Source organism: Nicotiana sylvestris, chromosome 8, assembly GCF_000393655.2.
Source record: "Nicotiana sylvestris chromosome 8, ASM39365v2, whole genome shotgun sequence".
Classification (NCBI taxonomy): domain Eukaryota; kingdom Viridiplantae; phylum Streptophyta; class Magnoliopsida; order Solanales; family Solanaceae; genus Nicotiana; species Nicotiana sylvestris.
In genome coordinates this window covers 169,253,373-169,279,906 of record NC_091064.1, presented here as the reverse complement: position 1 = coordinate 169,279,906, position 26,534 = coordinate 169,253,373, and the positions used below count along the sequence as shown (strand labels likewise).

At 38.0% G+C, this 26,534-nt stretch overlaps 2 protein-coding genes and 1 non-coding gene across 3 annotated transcripts; 2 read left to right on the top strand and 1 right to left on the bottom strand.

The window, feature by feature from the left end:
* Positions 1–6,370: 6,370 nt before the first annotated feature.
* Positions 6,371–6,928, bottom strand: LOC138875986 (uncharacterized). The gene has a single exon (XM_070154868.1). It carries the CDS (start codon positions 6,926–6,928, stop codon positions 6,371–6,373), a length of 558 nt encoding a protein of 185 aa, XP_070010969.1.
* Positions 6,929–10,927: 3,999 nt separating this feature from the next.
* On the top strand, positions 10,928–11,033 carry LOC138876663 (small nucleolar RNA R71). Its single transcript, XR_011402005.1, has one exon. It is a non-coding gene; the product is annotated as a small nucleolar RNA R71 (small nucleolar RNA).
* Positions 11,034–22,086: 11,053 nt separating this feature from the next.
* Positions 22,087–26,184, top strand: LOC104232598 (NADH dehydrogenase [ubiquinone] iron-sulfur protein 7, mitochondrial). The gene is made up of 2 exons (XM_009785843.2): positions 22,087–22,637; positions 25,672–26,184. The coding sequence occupies exons 1-2, from the start codon at positions 22,234–22,236 to the stop codon at positions 25,904–25,906; spliced, it is 639 nt and encodes a 212-aa protein (XP_009784145.1). The 5' UTR covers positions 22,087–22,233; the 3' UTR covers positions 25,907–26,184.
* Positions 26,185–26,534: the final 350 nt, after the last annotated feature.

Sequence of the window (26,534 nt, the reverse complement as noted above, 5' to 3'; positions counted from 1 at the left end):
CCATTGTTTGTTTTTACTTTGAATTCCTTTCGGTCTAACTCTATTCCAAAGCTGAGACAAAGAAGGGATGGCAAGACTGATTTACAGGGTTCTCATTTGACACGAGTTAATGTGCAATAAGGCACCCAGCCTCAGCAAAGGCATCAAGTCGACTTCGACTGGACATTTGGCTGATGTTTTGAAATTGAAAACTCTTGGAAGGAGAAAATCAAATTGAAGTGCCTATAAAGGTAGATGAAGTTGAAAAGGTTGAGTCCCGCGTGGCTAACCGTCTCGGCAAAGGTTTGAAAAGACAAGGTACCCCAAATGCTCTGAAATTTAAGTCGGAAGAAAGAAGCCAAAAATAAAAGGCCTACGAAGGCGAAATAAAGTTGGAAAAATCTAAGTCCCACGCGACTAGCCATTGCAACAAAGTTGGAGGAGCCAAAGTCCCCCGATGCTCCGAAGAAAAGAAAAAAAAGAGAAAAAAATGAGAAATCAGAAGGGAAAGTCCTACAAAGGCAAGATAAAGTCGAAAAGTTTGAGTTCCACCGACCAACCGTCATGGCAATGTCTGGAGAAACCAGAGGTTCTCCAGGGCCTGAAATGAAATCAGTTCTAAGGAAACAAGCAGTTGCAGTTGAGAGCCGAGATCAAGTGATTGAAACAATCAAGGCCATAAAACTAACCACCGTTTCAAACTAACAATTGTTATTTATTTGAAAACATGAAACATGTGCAATCCAAAGCAACCTTGCAAGAAGCAGGTGCAACCAAAAGAAACTACGCAAGGGCTAGAAACAGTTTTGCAGCAATAATCAATCCAAAAAGGAAGTCTCTTCCAAAAATTTTCTTGCATTCTTACTCATTTTTTCTTAAATAAAATATAAAAAAAGAGAAGAAAATTCAAAAATATGGTAGCCTAGGGTCCCCAATCTCTAGTTACATTTTTTCCAACATAGGGTCTCCACTCCCTAGTCACTTTTCCAACATAGGGTCTCCACTCTCTAGTTGAATTTATTTTAGACATAGGGTCTCCACTCCCTAGTCTGGTTTTCCAACATAGGGTCTCCACTCTCTAGTTAAATTTATTTTAAGACATAGGGTCTCCACTCCCTAGTCTATTTTTCCAACATAGGGTCTCCACTCCCTAGTCACTTTTCCAGCATAGGGTCTCCACTCCCTAGTTGAAGTTATTTTAGACATAGGGTCTCCACTCCCTAGTTTGCTTTTCCAACATAGGGTCTCTACTCCCTAGTTGATTTTATTTTAGACATAGGATTTCCACTCCCTAGTCGTTTTTCCAACATAGGGTCTCCACTCCCTAGTTGATTTTATTTTAGGCATAGGGTCTCCACTCCCTAGTTTGCTTTTCCAACATAGGATTTCCACTCCCTAGTTGATTTTATTTTAGGCATAAGGTCTCCACTCCCTAATCTGTTGTTCTGACATAGGGTCTCCACTCCCTAGTTGATTTTATTTTAGGCATAGGGTCTCCACTCCTTAGTCTGTTTTTCTAACATAAGGTCTCCATTCCCTAGTTGAAGTTATTTTAGGAATAAGGTCTCCACTCCATAGTCTGCTTTTCCAACATAGGGTCTCCACTCCCGAGTTGAAGTTATTTTAGACATAGGGTATCTACTCCGTAGTCTACTTTTCCAACATAGGGTCTCCACTCCCTAGTTGAAGTTATTTTAGACATAGGGTCTCCACTCCCTAGTTGAAGTTATTTTAGACATAGGGTCTCCACTCCCTAGTCTGCTTTTCCAACATAGGGTCTTCACTCCCTAGTTTATTTTATTTTAGACATAGGGTCTCCACTCCCTAGTCGTTTTTCCAACATAGGGTCTCCACCCCTAGTTGATTTTATTTTAGGCATAGGGTCTCCACTCCTTAGTCTACTTTTCCAACATAGGGTCTTCATTCCCTAGTTGATTTTATTTTAGACATAGGGTCTCCACTCCCTAGTCACTTTTCCAACATAGGGTCCACACTCCCTAGTTGAAGTTATTTTAGATATAGGGTCTCCACTACCTAGTTGAAGTTATTTTAGACATAGGGTCTCTACTCTCTAGTCACTTTGCCAACATAGGGTCTCTTCTCCCTAGTTGATTTTAGTTTAGATATAGGGTCCCCACTCCCTAGTCTCTTTTCCAACATAGGGTCTCCACTCTCTAATTGATTTTATTATAAATATAGGGCTCTACTCCCTAATCTCTTTTTCCCAAGGATATACAATCTTCATTTTACTGCTTTCAATAAATAAATAGTTTAGATTTTTGTTACAAATAACTCACGAAATTTTCCTAGTGAAAACTGGGGCAGAAAATTTCGTTCGTTTGTTTGCTTTGGTGCCTGAACAGGTTTTCATCGTGAGGCACAAGGTTTGAGATGACCAAAAGAAGAAGTCTCAACCCAAATAAAAGAAAGGAAGAACAAGAAAAGAAGTTGAACTCTAAGTACAGAAGCAGAGAAAAGATGCGGATTGCCCAAGATATGATTGAAGCCACAAGCTTTGCATGTCCCGCCTTGATCCGAAGAGCTGAAGAAAAATGAACCAGTGTTCGCAGCTAACAAGCATCAAGATTTAGATCGGAGTCTGCAGGAAGAACCAGCCAAGACTTAAGATCAAGCTTCAGAAGATTTATAGATAGGAATCTTGTAACTCGTAGCTGATATGTTTAGTTAGTCTTTTTCGTTTTGATTTTGAGTAATAACAGGACCACGGACTGGAGCCTCGACGGAATCTCACTCGACTCTCGAACTCATTACTCTGTCACCCTTCCATAACTACACCGACATGATTCCTTTATAGTCAAGGATATGTAGGCAACCTCCGAAGCAAAGTTCGGTCAAACTTTTTCAAAATGCTTCCAAATGGAGTTTTAAAGGGGCAAAAATTGCTCGTAATTGCTCACTTTATCTTTGCCCGAAAACTCTTCATGTTTCCGAGCAAAGAGGGGCAGTTGTGAGCACCTAAGTTTTGCCCTACATGAAAATAACTCCTAAAAATAAATCAAAATTGATTTTTAAGGGATTTTAGAAGTTTTTCTTTATTTAGTTGAATTTCATGCATTTTTAATATTTTAAAATCATAGAAAAATGATAAAAAAATGTCACGTTTTAATTTCATGTCATCTTATGTCCAATTTGCATGTAGAATTAATTTTATTAAGAAAAATCACAAAAAATGGTCATTTTTACATATTTAGCTTTTAGTCTTTAGAAAGTAGTGTTTTATTTAGTTTTAAGTTAATTAGTTGTTTTAATAGATAAACAATTTTAATTTTTACAAATTAGATTGATTTAAGATTAATTTAGAATTTTATTAGATTTTAAAATCAAAGAAAAAGAAAAATGAAAAAAAAATTGATTTAGTCTTCCTAACCCAAAGTTAATTAGCCCAAATTCACGACCCAAATCCCTTCAAGCCCAAAACATTGAGCTCATACCCATTCCCCATTTGACCTAACCTAATTCCTACCCCTATAAAATAATCTCTAACTCTTAAAATAAAAACCTAGACATATAGACCTAGACCCCAAAACATAAACGGCGGACATCCCCATTCCTAAAGAGCTAAGAGCTAGCTAAGAAAGATTCCTAGACTGAAAAAGAGAAAAATCCAAACCAACCGTAACAAAAAAAATACAAAAAGGGAAAAGCATGAATTTCATTTAAGGTTCCTGTTTTGGCAATTGATAACAAGCTGGACATTTGGTTCGTCCATTTAAAAATGAAGTGAAATACAGATTGGTGGATGAAATAGCAAGGACTTGCTTTCGACGAGGACCTAGCCATATAGAAACAAAAAAAGAAACGGAAGCAGCAGCTAAGAAAAGGACCGAACAACGCCTAAAAAGAAGGAAACACGGCAGCCTAAAGTTTTGGGTTAGATTTAACGAAATTGAGAAAGAAAATCTGATTGAAAAACCAAAAATTGAGACGCTCCAAAACAAAAAGGATCAGCTGCTCTCAATTTATTGGGTTTGTGCATTTCGGAATTTGATTCCATTTCTCAACTTCTCCGATCTGATCAGGTAAGGATTGCACATCTTTTCTGGGATCAAGAATTGAATTATCGAGTTTGCCAGCGGTTGAGGAGGGTATTTCAATTAAAAGGAACAAAGCATTTCAGAAATGCGAACAAGAATGTCTGGTGTCGATTCTAGGTTCCGGTTTGTAATCTCGGTGTTTCGATCCAAGGATTATTGCTTGTTTAGCCCAATTGATTTGTAATTTTCAGCTTTGTTCATCAATAAAAGGTCCATTTCTCAATTTTCATTCTCATTTTATTGTGTTATGATAGCTTGGTGGATGTTTTAGTTAATATTGTGTGATAGCATACATTTATCTTGTTAACTTGACTAGTTTATTCATTTTTCTTAATATTAATTGTTTTGTTCTCAGTATTGTGATAGTAGACTTGATATAATGGGAATTGGACTTAGTATGTTGGGCCATTAATTTGTTGGGCACTATAGTTTATTCGATTCTGCACGATAATTTGGTTACAAAGAAGAATTAGATATGGTCTTCAGATATTTATTTTGTATGACATGGAATGCTGAAGATAACAATTGCATCGCTGGAATTAATTGGAATCAAAGGTTTATCTTTGTTATATCACTTGAGACATTTTTTACATGTATGGGTCATAATAATAAAATCACTTATTGGTCACCCCTTGATAGAATATAAATCAGTCTAAGTTAATGAATTAAGTCTTGCAAGCCCAATTCAATAATAGCTGGCTCGTCCTTGTTTACATATCTAATTAACCTCACTTCATCCACAAATGACTTTCATACTTTTCTTGGCCTCACAATGCATCTCAAATGTAGTTCAGAAATAATCTTGTATATTCGTAGCTTGCTTTAGGCGCGACTTAGTCTATTATCGTGATTATGTATACGTTCGCATAACATAATTATGATTTTATTCTTAAAATAAATCGAGGGATGCGTTCGCGCAGCTTCAACCAAACTTTCTTAATAAATAAACAAAGCGTTATTAATTGTGGACACGTTCACGTGACATGAATTTTGACGCTAAAAAAAAGAGTATACGTACGCGTAACTCAATTCTTTAATTACGAATAATCAAGCAATTAAAAGCGGTTAATAAATAAATGTGTATAGGTCCTAAAAATGAGTAGTTAAATAATTTAAGCCAAGTAATAATCACTAAGCGACCATGCTAGAACCACGAAACCCGGGAATGCCTAACACCTTCTCCCGGGTTAACAGAATTCCTTAGTTAGAATTTCTGGTTCGCAGACTTTTAAATAAAGTCGAAAACTTTCTCAATTTGGGATTTAAAATAAACCGGTGATTTGGGACACCAAATAATTTATTCCAAGTGGAGACTCTGATAATCTAATTAATCCCATTTCGATTAATGTCACTTTAATTGGAAAAACTCCCTTGTATACCCTCGGATGGGTAAAAAGGAGGTGTGATAGGGGAATTTGAAGAAGATGGGAGTTAGGGTTGGGGATACTCAGGAGTTGGGGGTTTTGGGAATGAAGAAGAGGGGAATAATTAGGGTGGGGGAGGGTAAATAAACACTTAACATAAGTAACATACAAAATAAAAAAAATGTTCAGTTAAACAAAGTGTCAGGCGGGCGGGACTAGCGCGGTTCGAGTGCGGCCGCGCTAGTGAAATAGTGTACTTCGCCATATGCACGGTTACTAGCGCGGCCATTAGCGCGGTCATAGCATGGGCGCGCTACTGGGTGAGATGCTGAGGTAGAATGTTTGCCCATATGCACGGTTGGTAGCGCGGGCGCACTCCTGGGCTCAAAATGTTTCCATTTTTTTACCTGTTCCTTCCGCGTCCGATGGACTTATCACTTGCCCAAGCTCACCTACATTGGTTAGTACTTACAAAAATCAAAATTAACAAATACTAACTATACTAAAGTCACTACGCATTGGGTTGCCTCCCAACCAGCGCCTTAGTTAATGTCATGGCATGACAGCTACAACAAATCAATGGGTTGCCTCACATGCAGAGCCTGATTTAACGTCGTGGCACGACGCAGATAAGTGCACTTAAGGCTCGCTCGACCTCTGAGGTTCAGTCAGATGGATCACTGACACTTCCTTTGGTTCATCCATGCCCACATATGGTTTCAATCTTTGCCGATTGACTCTAAATGTATGAGAGTCTTTCTCTAAGGCAATCTCTATGGCACCTGAAGGGAATACTTCGATCACTCGGAATGGTCCAGACCATCGTGACTTGAGTTTACCCGGAAATAGCCTTAATCTTGAGTTATAAAGCAACACCATGTCTCCGGGATTGAAATTTCGCTCAACAATGTTCTTGTCGTGCAACCTCATTATTCTCTCCTTGTACAACCTCGTGTTCTCGAAAGCAAGAAATCAAAACTCGTCTAGCTCATGCAATTCTGTGACTCTATTTGCTCCCGCAGCCTCAATGTCCAGATTGAGCTGTTTCATTGCGCACCAAGCTCTATGTTCTAGTTCCACTAGCAAGTGACAAGCCTTCCCGAACACCAACTTGTATGGTGACATACCAATTGGTGTTTTGAAAGCAGTTCTGTAGGCCCAGAGTGCATTATCTAGCTTTTTCGCCCAATCAATTCTTATGGCATTCACAGTCTTGGTCAGTACATTCTTTATCTCTTTATTAGACACTTCGACTTGTCCATTGGTCTGAGGATGATATGGTGTTGCCACCTTGTGGCGCAAATCGTACTTTGCTAGCAATTTCTCGAAGGCTCGATTGCAGAAGTGAGTGCCTCCATCACTGATAATAGCTCTCGGGGTCCCAAAATGGGTGAATATATTCTTCTTCAAAAACCCCACCACCACTCTTGCATCATTGGTGGGGAGTGCTGCAGTTTCCACCCATTTGGACACGTAATCCACAACAACAAGTATGTACTTATTGCCAAAGGAACTGACGAAGGGGCCCATGAAGTCTATCCCTCATACATCGAACACTTCAACAACTTGAATTGGGTTCATGGTCATCTCATGGCGATGGGAAATGTTTCCGGTTCGCTGACATTCATTACAGCCCTTCACCCATTGATGTGCATCATTATACACTGTTGGCTAGTAGAACCCAACTTCTAGCATTTTTGCTGTCGTCCAGACTCCTCCAAAATGCCTGCCATACGCCGATGTGTGACATGCCTGCAAAACAGAAGATTGTTCTATCTTAGGGACAAACCTCCGGATTATATTGCAACACATATTCAAAACAGATAAGGTTCATCCCAGTAATATATACGACAGTCACGATAAAACTTTTTCTTTTGCACAGAGGAAAGGTCATAGGGAACTATACCGCTTGCCAATTAATTTGCAAAGTCTGCATACCATGGCACTTCCTCAAGGCTTGTAGTGAGTAGCTGCTCATCTAGAAAGGTTTCCAGAATATTCTCTACTTCAACTGAGTTTTCAGCTCCTTCAAGTCGTGATAGATGATCAGCAACTTGGTTTTCTATGCCCTTACGGTCACGAATCTCCATGTCGAACTCTTGCAGTAACAGCACCCAATGAATCAGGCGTAGTTTGGACTCCTTCTTCTCAATCAAGTACTTGAGAGTTGCATGATCAGTATATACAATTACCTTAGAGCCAATCAGGTATGATCTGAACTTGTCGAATGCAAACACCACAGCCAATATCTCCTTTTCAGTTACAGTGTAGTTCAGCTAGGCTCCACTCAATGTTCTACTAGCATAGTAAATTGGGTGCATTAGCTTGTCTTTCCGCTATCCCAGAACTGCCCCCACTACATAGTCACTGGAGTCACACATGAGTTTGAATGGTTGCTCCCAGTCAGGGGCAACAATGATGGGTGTTGTGACTAGACTGTTTTTCAACTCCTCGAATGCTACCTTGCAATCATCAGAAAACATGAAAGGGTGATCTTTTTCTAAAAACTTACAGAGAGGGTTGGCAATTTTTGAGAAGTCTTTTATGAATCTCAGGTAGAAACCGGCATGCCCGAGGAAGCTCCTGATGCCTTGACTGGTGTGGGGGGTTGCAACTTTGCTATCACATCAACTTTAGCACAATCCACCTCGATTCCCTTGCTTGATACCCGGTGTCCGAATACTATGCCATCTTGTACCATGAAATGACACTTTTCCCAATTAAGTACCAGGTTAGTCTCAATACATCTTTTCAACACTCGGGTCAGATTTGTAAGGCACCCGTCAAATGAGTTTCCCACCACTGAGAAATCATCCATGAAAACCTCCATTATGTCTTCGACTATGTCAGTAAATATGGCCATCATGCACCTTTAGATTGTGGCGGGTGCATTGTATAGGCCAAAGGGCATCCTCCGAAAAGCATATATTCCATATGGACATGTGAAGGAGGTCTTCTCTCTGTCCTCTAGTGCAATGGAAATTTGGTTGTACCCTGAGTACCCATTCAGAAAATAGAAATGGGACCTCCCTACCAGTCTGTCAAGCATCTAATCAATGAAAGGAAGTGGGAAGTGGTCTTTCCGGGTGGGGTGGCCAAATTTAATTTCCTGTAGTCCATACAAATTCTCTAGCCTATGATGGTTCTTGTAGAGATCAGCTCATTGTTACCATTTTTTACCACCGTTATACCACCCTTCTTAGAAACACATTGCACTGGGCTAACCCAGTTGCTGTCAGAGATGGGGAAAATGATTCTCGCATCCAACTACTTAATCACCTTTTTCTTCACAACTTCCTTCATGTTGGGGTTCAGCCTTCTTTGGTGCTCCCTGGAAGGTTTGTGCCCCTCTTCCAATAGAATTTTATGCATACAATATGCTGGGTTGATCCCCTTAATGTTTGCCATGGGCCACCCAATAGTAGTATTGCACTCCTTGAGTACCTACAAAAGTTGTTGTGCCTTCACATCTAACAAACTAGATGAGATAATAACAGGTAATGTGGAGTTAGGTCATAGGAATGCATACCTGAGATGGGCGAGCAGTGGCTTCAACTCCAGCTTTGGTGGTTCTTCTATGGATGGCTTGGCTGGAGGAGTTTCTCTGTTTTCTAAGTACAAGGGCTCGAATTCAAGTATTCTATCCCAAAACCCTCTGCCCTCTAAAGCCAGCACCCATTCACTTCATTTAAATTTATAAGACATACAGCAAGAGGATCCTCAATAGTCAATGTCTCATCATCCGCTTCCATAATTACATCCACGACATCAATAAGAGAACAATTGGCGAATTCACTTGGTCGCCTCATAGATTTCTACACGTTGAATGTTATCTTGTCATTGTTCAACCTCATCTTGAGCTCCAGTTTCACAATCAATGAGAACTCGCCCTATAGCGAAGAACGACCTTCCCAAAATTATGGGAATTTCTTCATCCACATTGCAATCTAATCTACAAGGAACACAAATTTCCCTACCTATATCAACACATCATCCAAGATACCATACGGTCTTTTTACAGTTCTGTCAGCCAGCTGCAATAATATAGACGTGGGTCTAACTCTTCCAATCCCCAACCACTTATAGATCGCCAGGGGCATAAGATTTATGTTAGTCCCCAAATCACAAAGTGCCTTAGCAAAAGCAAAGTTACCAATGGTGCAGGGAATTGTGAAACTCCCTGGGTCAGACAACTTCTCAGCAACTGGTCTAGTCACCACAGCACTGCAGGTCTGAGTTAAAGTCATTGTGGCCAAGTCTTGGAAATCGAATTTTCAAGATATCAAGTCCTTCATCATTTTTACATAACCAGGCATATCCTTCAAAGCATCAATCAATTGAATATTTACCTGGATTTGTTTCAGCATCTCCAAGAATTTCTTGTATTGTTCCTCTTTCTGGTATTTTGCCAGCCTCTGTGGGAAAGGTGCTGGAGGTCTCTTCTTCCCAATGATTTGTGTTTTCTCTTTGTCAGACACCACCTCAACTACCGATTCCTGGGCTGCCTCAGCTTCTTTCTCAGCCTCAATTTGTGTGTTGGTTTCTTCCTAAGCAGGATGTACTGTCACCTCTGATAGTTTTGTTGAATCATCTAGCACAATAGGCACTAGTACAAGTGTCTCAACCTATCTGCTTTCTCAAGCCCTCTCTTGCTCCAAGTCTAAGTCTCTGCCATTACGTAGACTCACTGTCATTAACTACTTCGGGCCTTGATCTTTTGGATTTACCTGCGTGTCTGCAGGCAATGTCCTATGAGGACGGTTATTCAAAGACATTGAAATCTAGCCCATCTGCACTTCAATATTCTTTATAGCTGACTCGTGTGCATCTACTCTTTCACTCATTTTTGCATTTGACCCAATAACCTGCTGCATCATTGCCTCAAGTCTAGCAAACCCATCTTCCTGTCTCCCACCATGTTGCTGCTGAGTAGGATGATAACCTTGCTGCTGATTTTGATTGTTGTATCCCTGTGGCCTTTGGTATGGTACCACATTATTGTGAGGTCGCATGCCTCCCATATTTCCATTGTTGAGCTATGGCTGGACTGACCTGTATGACTAATTCTGTTGGCCCCAATTCTGACCACCCTATCTCTGGCCTCCATAATTAGACACATGATTCATGTCCTCAGGGTAATGATGATGATCACTTTTTGCATTCCATCGGTTACCAATTGGCTGACTAATGCAAGATGTGCATAAGCCCTCATTGGTAGTATCTACAATGTGCACCTGCTGCTTCTGCCCTGACTCTTCCACCTTTTTGGTGAGTATACTCATCTGTGTCATTAAGGTGGCCATATTTTCAGCAAGAGTGTTGGATGGATCTAAGGACATTGAGTGAACTACTGGAGTGATAGGTGCATTCCTAGTTGTCCACACCGAATTCTGTGCCATCTTGTCAAGTAGGCTCTGGCTTTCTCTCCATGTTTTACTCAAGAATGCTCCACCAGTTGAAGCATCAACATTAACCTTTACGCTATCTGTCAGACCCATGTAAAACCGTTGCCCCAACAATTGATCTGGAATACCGTGGTGCGGACATATAACCAACATCCCTTTGAATCGTTCCCATGTTTCTTGTAGTGTCTCCATTGATTTCTGTTTGAAGCTCAAAATTTCATCAATTTGCTGAGCAATCTTGTTGGGTGGATGAAACTTATTCACAAATTGCTTGACTAACTCCTCCCAAGTCGTGATGGAATTACTGGGGATTGAATTTAGCCAAGTTTGGGCAGCTCCTGTCACTGAAAATGGAAACAACAACAGCTTTATTGCTTCCTGAGTTACGTTGGACTGCCTTTGAGTTTTGCAGATCGACAGGAAATTCTTCAAGTGTTGTTGAGGATCTTCAATGTATGACCCCAAAAATAGTCCCTTATTTTGCAACAAGTGCAGCATGTTGTTTGTTATTTGAAAAGATTCGGCCTGTATTTGCAGAACTAATATCGTTGTGGCCAAATTCTCTGTTGTGGGTTGCGCCCAATCATATAGAGCAGCCTCTGGTATAAGAGGCACCAGTACTGGCGCAGGTGGGTCTACCTCCCGATCCCCCATGTCTGGTTCAAATTGTTCAGTTGATTGTTGTTGTTTGTTTTTCCGGTTGGCCCGATTCAAGGCCTTGAAAACTTTCTCGGGATCTGATAATGCTTCAAATACATCACCAGTTCTTGATGGGTTTCTAGGCATGCACCTGTACAACCAAGTCAACAAACGTTAAAATTTCAATGTATAGATTGACAATAAAGAAAACTAACTATACTAAGAATTTTTGTATTTCTTTCAACTGTAATTGATAACACCGTTAATTCCTCGGCAACGGCGCAAAAATTTGATCACGCCCAACTATGCCTTATAAAAAGACAAGCGGTTGTTGCAAATATAATCCGACTATTTAGCTCAGAGTCGAATCCCACAGGGAATTAACCTACCAATTACTTTTGTCAGACTCACTGAATTCTTCGTAATCAACTTTTCAGATATTTTGAATAACAATTGGAGATGTTTTTGCTAACTATAACTGAATAAGGTTAAGTAAACTAAAAGCTAACTATGATTGAGTTGTAAACAAATAAGAGAAGGATCTAAGGTTGTGATTTCCCCTATTGATGGAATCCCTTCTTGTTATGTTTCGCATAGAATTGCCTAATTGCCTCTATCGATCATGAACACTCTTACTACCGTAAATCTCTCCCGAGTAATTATGAAAATTTACTAGACGCACTCTCCCGAGTTACGCTAGTTGACTTTTATTACGGCTCACTTTAGATCGTACCCAAGGTTTCGTTATCCCTAGTCCCACCTTTAAACCCTCGGTTATTGATTCCTCATATAATTTGGGAGTGGTGTTGTTCAACAATTACCTAAATATGAACTCTCTCTCTCGAGTAATATATACTAAATAGGCACAACTAATTGAGCATCCTATCAATTAACTACAACAAGAACGTAGTTGAACAAATAGAGATTAAATTGGGAAAACTATATTAACATAACACGAAGTTCATCCTTCAACAGGTTCCATCAAAACCCTAGACTAAATATTTAACTACTCATAACCGTATTCATACTAACAACAACCAAATTCATCATAAATGATAAATATAAAAGGAAGAAAGGTAGAACTCGATGTCGAATTATCCTCCTTGCCTCTTGCATCTTCTTGTCTTCAACTAAGCTGTAAAAACCTTGATAATGTCTCTTTGGGCGAGCTGGACCTCTTATAGGTTAAGTAAAATTACCCCCAAACTTTCAAGTTTACCCCTGAAATTATGTGCTCTAAACTGGACTAGTGCGGTCGCGCTCGTGCCCCCGCTAATGGCCGTGCATATTGCATAACATTCCGCCTCGATTTTCTGGGCTAGCGTGGTCGCGCTAAGGCCGCGCTAAGCTGGTTCATCATTTTATCTCTTCTTTTCTCTCTTTTTTCACTTGTACTCAGCTCCGAGGGGCTTCCCTTATTTTAATTTAGCTCCAAACACTGTCCTAAGTCCTCATAAGCGTAATATGCTCCTGCAAAACATGAAATTCATGATTAGAGCCAATTTATCGTCATTTAACTATCCTAGAACAATGAAACATAGTCAAGTTGGGGCATAAATAGTCGCCAAACTACATAAATCTAGCCTACTATCAGAGAGTTACACTTAAGGTAATATTTATCCCTTCCAAGCTTTCAGTACCTATCTTTGGAATTTTTTGATCACGCTAGTATTCTCATCTAATCGTAATATTCTAGAGTGCACTACCTGGGTGTCTCACAAGGAGATCTATTATTAATTTTGTAATATCCTTCGGAAATGTCAACTAATGCAAACTATCCATGCCTCATTTTGGGTTACTCTAACCCTAGTCGGATCCTATTGTCCTGTCCTGTCCTTCTCTTAAACCATATCTGTTAGCTCCTATTGGGCATCACTGAGATAAGTGTGGCCGATTGTACGTATATCTATTATTATTGAAGGTAATTCAAAATGCTTATATCTCCCTTCCTGAATAGTAAATATGATAATCTTTATTAATTAGGTACTTTGTACCCTTCTTCACCTTGCTTCTTTTACTTTCTACAACGTGTGTCTAACTTTCGATTTCGTTATTCCTTTTTACCGCAAGAGTGGATAAGTATTCTTTCTTAAAAGCTCCTTATCAAGAACCGTGCACCTTTTAGTACACGCATGATCTGCTGAAAACCTCGCATTTACTCATCATAAGCAAGATGCAAAATCGAATTCCTCTAATTCAACACTTCCATAGCTATATCTCTTATCGATCATCTTTCTAAACGTAGGTATCGTCTTATTACGAATAAAATAGAAGTTCGGAATTTGAATTCTTATAAGTGAGCTCTACCACACGATCTAGAGTAAGAACAAAGAGTGACAATCCTAAATACCCTGTAGCATCATGCTTATAAGTGTGGTGCACGACACACTCATAAATAAGACTCTACTAGACACGGCTTGTAGACCCCCTAGGACAGAACTACTCTGATACCACTTTTGTCACGACCCAAACTGATGGGCCGCGACGGGCACCCGGTACCTCACTCAATCAAGTACCAACATAACGTATCTTTTCATGTCTTACTATCATAGATAACTGAGCCGGAAGGCTGCCGTGAAATAAGTAGAATACAACATACCAACTTATACATAAGACATACGAGCCTATAAGACCGAAATAAGCACTCGTACAATGAACATATGCATACAATCTCTTACGTACATGACATCTGTCTACAAGCCTCTAAGAATACATAATTTTCATAAAGGTCGGGACAGAGTCCCGCCATACCGAACAATACACGTCTAAATCATACTAACCAATCAAACAACTCCGAAGCAAATGGAGTGTACCAACATCTTCCGCTGAGCTGATAGCCTACTTAGAGGGCTCTCGACCTGTCTATCGGGACTTACGGGCATGAAACGCAGCGTCCCCAGGAAAAAAAAGACGTCAGTACGAATAATGTACCGAGTATGTAATGCATATAAATAAGTACATAACATACATGGAAGGAAATATAGAGTAAATGACTTAATCTGTAAGTCTGGATAACTCTGTGAATCATTTAATATTATAATGTCATGCATATGCGTATAAATGCCATATCATGCATGGTTATATGCGTTCATAACATCATCAAGCCTCTGAGGTCACCCCATCATATCATTTCAACCACTGTAGGCAAATCATCAATGTATACCAGCTGATCAAGTGGTGGTGCGTATATAATGCCGTAACCTTTTATCATATCTATATACATATATATACATATATATATGCATATATAACGTCATCTGGTCATGGGTCAATATACATAAATGCAATGCATGAGAAGTACGTCAATAAAATCTTTCGGAGTGTCATAAGATCATTTTGCCTTTGAATAATACCAACAAGTAAACTTTATCAACTTACGTATTTTTTGAGACCCATGAATAGATAATAGAATAATATGACACATGGGGAATTAAGAGTATAAGCATCTCTAATATTTCTATGAATAGAGTTATTTATGGATTGTGCATTTGCACGTTTCATTTGTGTCGTATAGATCATGACAAAAGAAAGAAGGGATAGCCGTAACATACCTGATCCGGTTCTCTTAACAATCTTTCAACACACGTTAATTGCGACAAAACACGTAACGTCGGATCATAGTAGGGAAAAATTCTTATGATATTCTTGAGAAAGATTACACCGTTCTTCCATAGAATACCACTCACATTGCTACTACAATATAGATTGACGTTAAGTTTTCCTCTTCAATAGAGTATTTGAAGATGTTTGAGACTCGTGGAAATTCAAATGAAATGTTACTCATCCGTAATCCTTTGTATCCAAAATGAAGTTTAACAAATTTCAAATGAATTCTTTAAAGGGTTAGTTAGTAGGCCCCCTATTAATTTAATGACTTAGCCCCCTTTAATCTTCTAAACATGCCATGTTACACTTTAATTCAAGAGTCATCCTTTTAGTCTCTTAATGGCTGCCACGTTGGGTGGATTTAAATTTATCAAATTTTATCCACCCATTTCCTTAATTACATGGTTAATCTTTCACCAAAGATTCACAATTAACCAAATATCCACATAATTGAAAATTATCTCAAATTACTTAAAATACTACTCTCTTTTAACACACCTTATACACCTTACTATCATGGTCATGGGGTACCTTGTATGGTACTAGTCTATTAATACCGGGTATTTTAGCTCGGGCCGCATTTTATCCCAAAATGTCATACTTCGACAAAATTCTTTTTCTTCGATTTGCTTACCTTCTCACTTTCACGACTTTACTCATTACTTGTTTGAAATAGCATAAAATGCTTATAATCTTAAAATAATCTCATTCCCGAACTTACGTCGATTAACTTACGATGAAACTTTAACGTACGAAAAATACGGGATGTAATATTTCATTTCCGAGCTTTCACCAATATGCTTATGGCATACTTTTACGTATGAAAATATGGGGTATAACACTTACATATATTCCATGTTTTGCAGCTTAGTCTAGAACTTGCCCCGCATGTTATTGAAGCGAAATAAAAGTGTTGCTTTGTTTAGAAGATGATAATAGACTTTCTTTGATATGTCTTGTGAATTTTAGCCTTTTCAGATGTTGTACCACTAGTCAACCCTTTGAGCCTATAGCCTTTTGTTTGGAAGCCGTATTTTTGCCTTGATCCTTTTGTTGAATCCCTAGTTTTTGCATCATGCTTCCTGGAGCACTGTTGCTTAGACCGTAATATTAATTGATAAATTTGAAGAATGGGATGGTTAAGTGAAAAATGGTGACCAATGATGGCTAAAAGATGATAAAAAGGCCTTCTTGAAAAGAATGTGACATGAAAAAGAAAGAAAAAAGAGAATAAAAGAAAATGCTTTGAGAAAAAATTGAAACGTTCTTGATATGAGGAAAATACTTGTGAAACAATTGATAAAGAGAGGGCTGAAAAATAAAAGTGAAGAGATGAAAATAATGGGTGATGAAGTCTAAAAGTGCAAGGTGCTTAGGAAAGTATAAGTCACTATTATATAATTTTCCTGCCCGTTCCTTAGCCAACATTACAACCCATTAAAGTCCTATTTGATTCTATTTGAGCATACTTAATTAGTAGAGATGTACATAATGGGCAAGCCTATGGTTCTTTGTGCATACATGTGAATTCTTTGTGAGTGCGAGAGTTGTTCTTTGATGCTAAGTCCTTAAATTATATTCATTCTTTAATTTAAGTGTATGGACTATTTATTCTTGTGAGGGCACTTGTTTTATGATAGATAGGTGATGTTATTAGCTTATTTGATGGAGTAGCTAAGTGAGCTTAAATTTGGTAAGTTAGAGTCCGTCTCTAACGTTAGGAGGTTAGAATTTTGTTGTTTGTTTGTGACTTGTATATCTTGCACGATGATCAAGAAGTATATATCTAATGGTTTGAGTTGCTATAGGGCCTAATTTTTAGTATCTACCGAAGTTGTGGTGTTTCTAGGCTTGATTTATTGAGAGTGATTTTAATGCTTACTCGAGGACGAGCAAGAGTCTAAATGTGGAGTGTTAATATTCGGCCAAAAATACATATATTTAACCATTATTGCCTCACATTATAGTACTTTTAATCATATTTTAAATATTAATTATATTATTTTATACTTAATATTATATTTGAACTGTGTAGAAATAAAATGGTGTGAAGATAAAGAGATATGGAGCAAAATTGGATAAAACGCGGGAAAAAAAGAAAGAAAATTAAAAGAATAAAAAAGGGGGGACACCCTTCGGGTTTTGTCCCCCCCATGTGGAGAAAACAAAAGGGAATTTTATAATTTAAAAGAAGCAAAGGAATTGAAGGCAAAAAAACGTCATGTTTTCAGCGCCAGGGCCAGCGCTAGGGCTGCCCTGAACGCCAGAGGCGGGGTTTTTTCTATTTCGTTCAGGATAATGTTATTTCGGTCCTACACGGTTCCAATTCGTATATAAGGAGTCCTAAACCTAATTTGGAGGAGATCTAACAGACTTTGAAGGAGAATTCACGTGGGGGAACACACACCACGCTTGGAGGAGGCTTTCAACTAGTTTTTCTTCTCCTCTCTTCTTTTAGTTTCATAGTTTATTAGTTCTAGAGTTTTGGGGTGCTACATGAATGTTGTAGTTTGAAATATGAATTGTTCTTATTATTTTATCATATTGGTTTATTTATTCAATCTTGCGCTTAATTATTTGATTGCTTGATCACTAATTGAATACTATCTACGAATCTAGGATTGAACTCGGGAGGCGGAATTCTAGATTGCATATAAGATTGAGTAGAGCAAGATCTTAACTCTGAGGGGGGCGAATTTACAGTTAGGATATGAATATACCTAATCGCCTTGCTTGGTTATTATACAGAAATTATTAATGCATTCTTGTTAATTCTAATTCCATAGGAATATAAGCGTTAGATTAGCTTGAATAGGCGAGTTGTACTTCATGAGAAGGCTACGAGCAATATTAACCCCGTCAACCAATAAACCGAAGAGGAAATTCTAGATTGCATATAAGAATGAGTAGAGCAAGATCTTAACTCCGGGGGGGGGGTAAGATTTGCGGTTAGGATAGGAATATACCTAATCGCCTTGCTTGGTTACTATACAGAAATTACTAATGCATTCTTGTTAATTCTAATTCCATAGTAATATAAGCGTTAGATTAGCTTGAATAGGCGAGTTGTACTTCATGAGAAGGCTACGAGCAATATTAACCCCGTCAACCAATAAAACGGATAAATTAATTAGACGATTTAAATGAAAAACTCAAGGAGATTGTTAGTTAATCCGTAGCTCTAGAATATTCACTCACATTGAATTCGTCTCTATAATTCGCCAACTTGTTTTCTTTAATCTCTTAATTTATTACCCTAGATTAATTTTAGTTAAATATTCATACGTTAGGATTATAGATTAATTATTTAGTTTAATTTAGTTGATAGTTAATCACAAGTCCCTATGGCTACGATATCTGGATTTACAATCCTATATTACTTGTCGACCACGTATACTTGCGTGTGCGTTTGGGAGCAACAATATGTAAGGGAGGACTTGGCAGTGACTTCATACTTATTCTTGATAGTTCCTTCAATGAACTCCTTCAGTTGATCGATGAGAATCATCCCTTCAAATGAGACAGGGATAGTCTTAGCGGATGTTACTCGTCTTGGGGAAGAATCAATCTCTGGAACTTCTGGGAGCTTACCAGGTGCATGAGTGGATTCTTTTTCCATCAAGATTCCCACCCTGTCTGTTAGCTTGTCAATTCTAGCATCTTGATTTTGCATGCACTTGGTCAAGCCATCGATTGCTTCCGTCAAGTTTGTCAACTGCTCTTCCACAGATGAAGTATTTGTCACCATTGCTTGCATGATTGTTGTGGATGATAGGGGGTAGCATGGATTGTCACACAGATTGATTCTCGAATGGCTCACGCTATGCGGTGTAAGTGGGAAGGATCCATCACTTGAAGCATCATCATCTTCCTTCACAATAGAGTTCTTGGATTCAGAGAGGTCAAGCAGAGCAAGAGTTTTCTTGATCTTTTCAGCAACATCGCTTCCTCCTTCATGTGCGTTTGTGGAAGATCTTGCTCCTTTTGAGGATGAAGATCTGAAAACAGAGGTTGATGCGGACGACACTTGCAACGCTTGTTGTCTTAAAGAGCTTGCGTTGCTCCTCGTAACTGGTCCAAAGCTTCCGAAAGTAACATCGAGAATCCTTTCCACATCAGCATAGAACCTGGAGTTAGCAGCCTTGGTGGAAGTTGATCCGGGGTTGATTTTCTTTGAAACCATTTTGATGTTCTTAAACTTTGGTGATTGAAAAGTTGAGATGAGAGGTAGAGATGGTCCCACTAGGTGTGCCAGAATTTGTAGATAATAAATTTGCGTCAAGAAAATAAAATCAAGACTGAAAATATTGCAACAATCGTAGTATTTGATTTCAAATATTATGAGTATACAATCTCTATGAATCCTCTGATTCTTCTTTTCAATAGTAAATAAATTCAAGGGCCTTTGAGCTTAATCTTGAATATGTAGTTGTTGCCACGAACGATGATCTTGTTCTTGAGCTTTAACTTGATTGCTTGAACTTGACCTTGATTTGTTCTTCGATCTTGAGCTTGAACTTGATATGTTCTTCGTTCTTGAGCTTGAACTTGATTGCTTGAAGCTTGAAACTTGTAGAAGAATTTGCAGTGTTTGATCCACGAGCTCTTTCTTGCTTCTTGTTATAACTTATGTTGTCTTTTCTGGGTTATGAAAACCCCTATTTATAGTTGGGGGGGAGGGGGAGAGTTATGATAAAAACAAACTCTTTTCGACCAATCAAATTGAAGTGTGACAAGACCGCATTTGATTGGTCAGAACATGCCACTCGCACACGTGGCGCGATTTCATTGGCCTTTTAATGTGACTTGGCATGCCTTGTCATTTTGACACGTGGCATAATCCTATTGGCTCTTCCGTTTGACTTGGCGTGCCACGTCATTTGACACGTGGCACCAAACTGGGCCTCTAGAAAGATGGCATCTTGGGCTTAACGAAGTGGGTCATCACTTGTAGCCCAATTAAATGGGTCAGCCACAATAGATTAAGACTTATTTATTTAATCCACATATATTGGATTTATAATCCAATTATATTAGCCCAATAAATTTATTTGAACTAATATATCTTGAATTTAAAAATATAGTCTAAATAATTTTATGAATTTAAATCCAATAAAATTTAGATGCCTACAATTCATATTCAAATATCTGAATTTCATACTCATATATATATGAAGTTCACACCCAAATAATTAAAGTTTATATCCAAATGGCCAAAGTTTATACTAAATGTCTGAAGTTTACAATCAAGCTAGTTGATCCATAACAACCAAAAAAGATGAGAGACAAAGTTCCCAGCTTTGCTTCAAAATTACAAAGAAAAGCACCACCAATGCCCAAGAAAACACACTACACATACACAGTTAGACATAGGGTTTCAAAGTATTGCTGTATTAAATTGTACCTGCCAAATTACATTTACCCGTGAATGCATGTTCATATGTTTGCTCAATTAAAACACAAAGGCAGTTCCTTCTTCCTTCGTCGATCTTGAATTGCCTTTGAACTCTTTCATTCTTCACAACTTTTCTATCCCTTATCTTGCAATTTTTTAATTCAATCACCCTTTGCAAGTTGTGTATATCGCCAGTTGCACGTTAATACTGAACCCAAGATTTTTCATAATTTATTCTTTCTTTCTTATTTCATTAGCACACGTAAATTTAAAATTATCATTGACAGACAAGTTTAAATATGAATTGCATAAAACGTCGAGAAATTTGTGATATTGTATTTTATAATTTTATTTTCGATTAATATATTAAATTATATTTTTTTAAAAAATAAAAAAGAACTGAATAATCAACACTCCTAATTCTTTTTTACTTAAAAAATTCTACCTCTTTTCTTCCTTCAACCGTGATAAATAAAATCAAATTCTTTTTTGATTTTTGTTTGGTTGAACATAAAATTTCTCTAATAGCCTGTTTGGCCAAGTCTTTAGAGGAAAAAAAGTGCTTTTGAGTAGAAGCAGAATCATTTTTGGAGAAACAAAAAAAAGTAGCTTCTCTCCAAAAGTACTTTTTTGAAAAGCATTTTTGAGAAAAATATATTTAAAAATAGTTTTAAAAGCTTGGTTAAATACTAATTGCTGCTCAAAAGTGCTTTTCAAATAAGTTAGCCAAACACGAATTAGGAGCCTGTTTGGATGGGCTTAAAAGCTGGTTTGAGGTGTTTGGCAAACTTAAAATCTGCTAAAAGGTCAAATGTTTTTAAGCCAAAAGATCCAAATTAAGCCAAAAGTGATAAGTTGGTAATCCCAACTTTTTTTTTCTAGCTTAAAAGCCATCTCTCTTTGACCGAGTATTTTACATTGTTATCCCTGATACTTATGTATAATTTCCAAAATACCCAATCATTTCTTTTTCTCCTTTCCTCCGCCATTTTCAATCTCTGCCTTCCAAATTCCATAATCTTTTCTTTTTCTCCTTTCCTTTGCCATTTCCAATTTGTGCCTTCCAAATTCCATCACTGTCGAACTCTTTGTTTTGTTTTAGTTTCTTTTTTGGTTCCATAACATTTTTTTTAAAAAAGATTATTGTTGAATCCCTCATTTTTTTAAATTATTGAAACTATATTCTAAATTAAAATTTTCAATGAGTCTACATGTTAACAAAGAATTTGAAGCTATGAGACGAAAAAATATATTTTGGTGAAATAATAGATTATTGCATGTTATTTAAATAAATAATTTATATTTAGGCAATCAGTTTAAATTGAAAATGAACTAAATTATAATTTTTTTGTATATGTATTAATTTAGAATAAAATATTAATCATTTTCTTTATAGTGTTAACAACTTTAAGGATATTTCAGTCATTTTACAGAAACAAGTGTTTACCAACATTTATTTACCAAACACTTCAATAACCTTTTTTAAGTTTCAGCACTTTTATCCAAACACTTAATTGCTTATTTATAAAATAAGCTTCATCACTTAAAAAGTACTTTTAAGCACTTATATTTAAAAGCCACTTTTTTTTAAGCCAATCCACGCGAGCTTTGATTCTCACAAAAGTTACTTGTAAGATTGGAGCTTTTAACGCTAAAGAAATTGCCACGTTAGTGAGTGGCCTATAAAACCGACCGCCTCAAACTATAACCGACCCGACGGAGCAAATATAGAGCATTTGCTGTTTTTCGCTCTCTCGTCGTTCATCGGATATTCGAATCGGAAACAAAAAATGGCTTTGCTGGCTCGAAATGCACACCGGCTAACACAAACGACGCCGTTTTATCAACGTTCAATCCACACGACTCTTCCGGCGCTCTCTCAGCAATCCTCTTCCTCCACTCCGGCCACGTACGCTCGCGCACCTCCGCCGTCCACGTCATCTCCGGCGGGGATATCGAAGACGGCTGAGTATGTGATCTCTAAGGTCGACGATCTGATGAACTGGGCTCGTCGTGGTTCCATTTGGCCCATGACATTTGGGCTGGCTTGCTGTGCCGTTGAAATGATGCATGCTGGAGCTGCTCGTTATGATTTTGACCGATTCGGTGTTATCTTCAGGCCTAGCCCTAGACAATCTGATTGCATGATTGTTGCTGGCACGCTTACCAATAAGATGGCACCTGCTCTTCGCAAGTATGCCCTGCAGTAACCCTATTTTTTCGATTTCATGGATTTTTCCTATACTATGTAGGCATTTCAATTCTTTTATTTAGATTTATTCCATTTGTTGTCTGATGTACTTTTTATGTGGATATAGCGATCTTAGTTATGATATTGTAATATTTATAACATAATTAACCAGATAGCTGACGAGCAATGGGAGTATAAAATGCACAGGAAAATGTAAAAATTTAGAAAAACTTAAGCTGTTATTTGTAGAGGTGGGTAATAAAAGGATATAGGGATGAAAGCTAAATAGAGTGTAGGAGCAGCGTAGCCAAATTTTATTTACGAAAAGATCTGCTATGTGTTATAAAATGCAGTTCATTAGGGGTGGCCTACTTCTGCATTATGCTTTTAGGATGATGGAAGGAACCACATTTAAATAACATTAGGGGTTGCTTGTAAAAAGAAATAATGTGTGTGTGTGTGAAAAGATGTATCTAAGGACTTGTTTTATAAATGTTAAAGACACAAAGGAGCATTAGAATTGTTGGGATGCATCTTTTAATATGTTATTATCTGGTGGTTCATCAATTGTCACACTGAAAATCATGATTAGTTGAGCAGTGAAACCTAGAGTTAGTGAACACTGCGGTAACTGATGGCAGGGCAACCAATTTGCAGTTTGTAAGGATTAGAAGAATTGGAGTGTAACCATGGACAAGCATTTGCACATGATACCATATCTCAAATATTGTTTTGTTGTATGATGGTTATAATGTGCTCGCAATTGATGTTGATTTATCCATTCAAAAAAAAAGGTGCTCACTATTGATATATGTTGGATGAAACAAACAAACAACATACCCAGTATTATTCCATAACGTGGGTCTGGGGAGGGTAGTGTGTACGTAGACCTTACCCCTACCTTGTGAGGATAAAGAGGTTGTTTTTAATAGGCCCGCGGCTCAAGAAAGCATAAGCACCGCATTAATGAAAATATAGACAAGAAGGGACAGTACCAAAAAGCCATACAAAAGCAGAATAAAAACAACAAGATAGTAAGGTGATCAACAATGAAAAAAAACAATGCTTAGTCATAAAAACTACTACCAACAGAAAGCAAGACTGCATGCCAATACTAATGTTATGAACACTTTAGACTACCTACTCTACTACCCTAATCCTCGACCTCCATACCTTCCTACCAAGGGTCAAGTCCTTGGTCAGCTGAAGTTGCGCCATGTCTTGCCTAATCACCTCTCACCACCTCTTCTTAAGTCTACCTCTACCTCTCCGTAGGCCCTCCAATGTCAACCTCTCACACCTCCTCACCGGGGTGTCTGTGCTCCTCCTTACATGACCAAACCACCTAAGTCGCGCTTCCCGCAACTTGTCCTCATTTACCGAGTTTTGAAACCATGCACCACTAGCCCTCGAGGATTTCTCGGTTATCAATAAATAGATGTTACATTTATTTAATTTTGTCCGGAAGTGCTTAGGTTTTATTGTTACATGTTATATTGGTCTGTGTATTTTGTAAATTTTCATTGAGGGGTTTCTCTTTTCCATTTCATTTCTCTCTACCAGTTGTTTTGAATTGCTTTAGAGTTCCAGTGGTTGGACGATTTGCTAAAACTTTTGCCAAACATCTAGATAACCATGAAGTCAAGCTGCATGTCTCAACGCTATCATGCATTTGCCTGAAGGTCAATCCGCAGATCACTATGGGGTCGTTCTTAAATGAATATGAGTATGAAATTTTCTGATTAATGTTTCGAAAATAGAAACTTAAGGGGATGAATATATAGGAGGGTATGGTTCCCTTGCTAATATTAAACTCTCTTTGAAATTTGAACAGTGAAAGATGATCAAATATTAGAGCTTATTTGAATTATGTGGACATAGGTTCAATGTGATCTTTCGCATATGCATTGTTGCATCTTCCTAGGTCAGGCAGTAGGCAAAGAAAGAGCAACATTGATGAGGGAAAAAACACAGTAATCTCTTTTCTATCTTCTTAGATGTGCTCTCTAAATTTTTAGGTATGCCCTAAGCCTCCTGAGATAGGGAAGTCACTTTTTCTTTATATCCTTGAACACTACCCGGTGGTAAATTTATCTTACCCCATCAATAGAAAAGATAATTGTGCCCATATACATAAAAAGATGACAGCAGTGAAATGCCAATCCTCGGGCTTTATTTGTTAAGTCCCTAAAAATTGCTTTTGATTTGTGTTTAAGAATCTGTGCAAATTAAAGTATAGAAGTAAATCTGTCTAGCACTTGATTTTAACAATCGCTGGTGGTTCAGGATTTTTTTCCCGAGAATTTTATCCGATGTAATCAGAGGTTTCTGTTTGTTGTGACAGCTCTTCATATATCTGAATTTGAATATCTGACACTAGAACATAAGAATCTGGGGCTTACCTCTTTGGACCTTTCAGTGCTGGACCAACTAGGTGTGATGGTGGAGTTGAACTGAAGGTTATTGCTTGAAAAAATTGCACGACTATTCGAAGAACTTATGCAGTGTAACTATAACAGTATCCGATGGGGATGAACCTGATGGCCGATATAAGGTTTAGGAAAACCCAAATGAAACTGACGCTGTCTGTTCTTTAGCAACTAAGCCTGATTCTTCCGAGCAAGGGGAAAAAAAGATTCTGCCGATGCTCATTTTCTGTTTGCTTACATCCTTTTATCTCCTCCAATACAACACATTAGACTTGTTGACTTTTCCTCAGAACATGCCTGATATCTTTTATTTTTGCTTTGTTGGTACTTTTTGCAATGCATGTAGAGTCACAATCTACATCAGACATATCTTTATAATTTTAGCATGTTCTTGAGGGAATCTTGTCAACCTTCTAGAATAATTTGGTCTCTGTTCAGTATTTGTCTAGTTGCATTACCTCCTTTCCACCCATAAAATAGCAGTGAAAAGAGGATAATTGATTCTCTGGTGATTTATTTGTTAAGATGCAAAGTGATTTAATTGTGCTTTGCGCTACCTTTTGTCTTAAGAAGTCTAATCTGAAGGTACAATTGCAATTTTATTGCAGGGTCTATGATCAAATGCCTGAGCCAAGGTGGGTTATTTCGATGGGAAGCTGTGCAAATGGTGGAGGATACTACCATTACTCATACTCCGTTGTGCGAGGCTGCGACAGGATCGTGCCAGTTGACATTTATGTTCCAGGATGCCCACCAACTGCCGAGGCCCTCCTTTATGGAGTTCTCCAACTGCAGAAGAAGATCAATAGGCGCAAGGATTTCCTGATGTGGTGGACCAAATAAGAGCAGTTATATTTCCATTGTCTTGGCTATTCTCCTGTGGAAATAAACACTTGGCCAAGCGCCATGCGAGGGGAGAGATCTTCTATGAACTGTCATTTTATCATATCTTGAACCTTTTGTATTTGTTTTGTCTGCTGACATTTAGTGTGGTATTGTGCAAGCTGTCCCCGATTTGTTTGGGAATCAGCTTAAATGAAAGTGCGATATTGTTATTTCATAGAGAATGTGCGTGCTGTGTTGGATTATATTATTTATATCAAAGCCAAGACATTGGACTACACCAACCGTACTTTCCCCCACGCACATTCTTCCCGCAGCTAGTAACTGGCTATATGCATTTATAAGTCTTTAGATTAGAGATTGGGAGGTTGAAGAATATAGTAAAGAGTGGAGCTTCTAATGTACGAATCTAACTACAGCAATCAGCATTAAGACATGTAGTGCGAGTATATTTTGTTTCAGCTTTAATAGACTGAATTACTTGTCACTACGTGTTTATGGGTTGTAGCGGATTGTCTGGCAAGTTGAATCGAAGCTATTGTTACTAAAAATTAAAAAACAAACGAAAGAAAGCTGAAATCTCTTTTCTGCAGTGGGGATAGTTTGATCATTTCACCACTAATCAGAG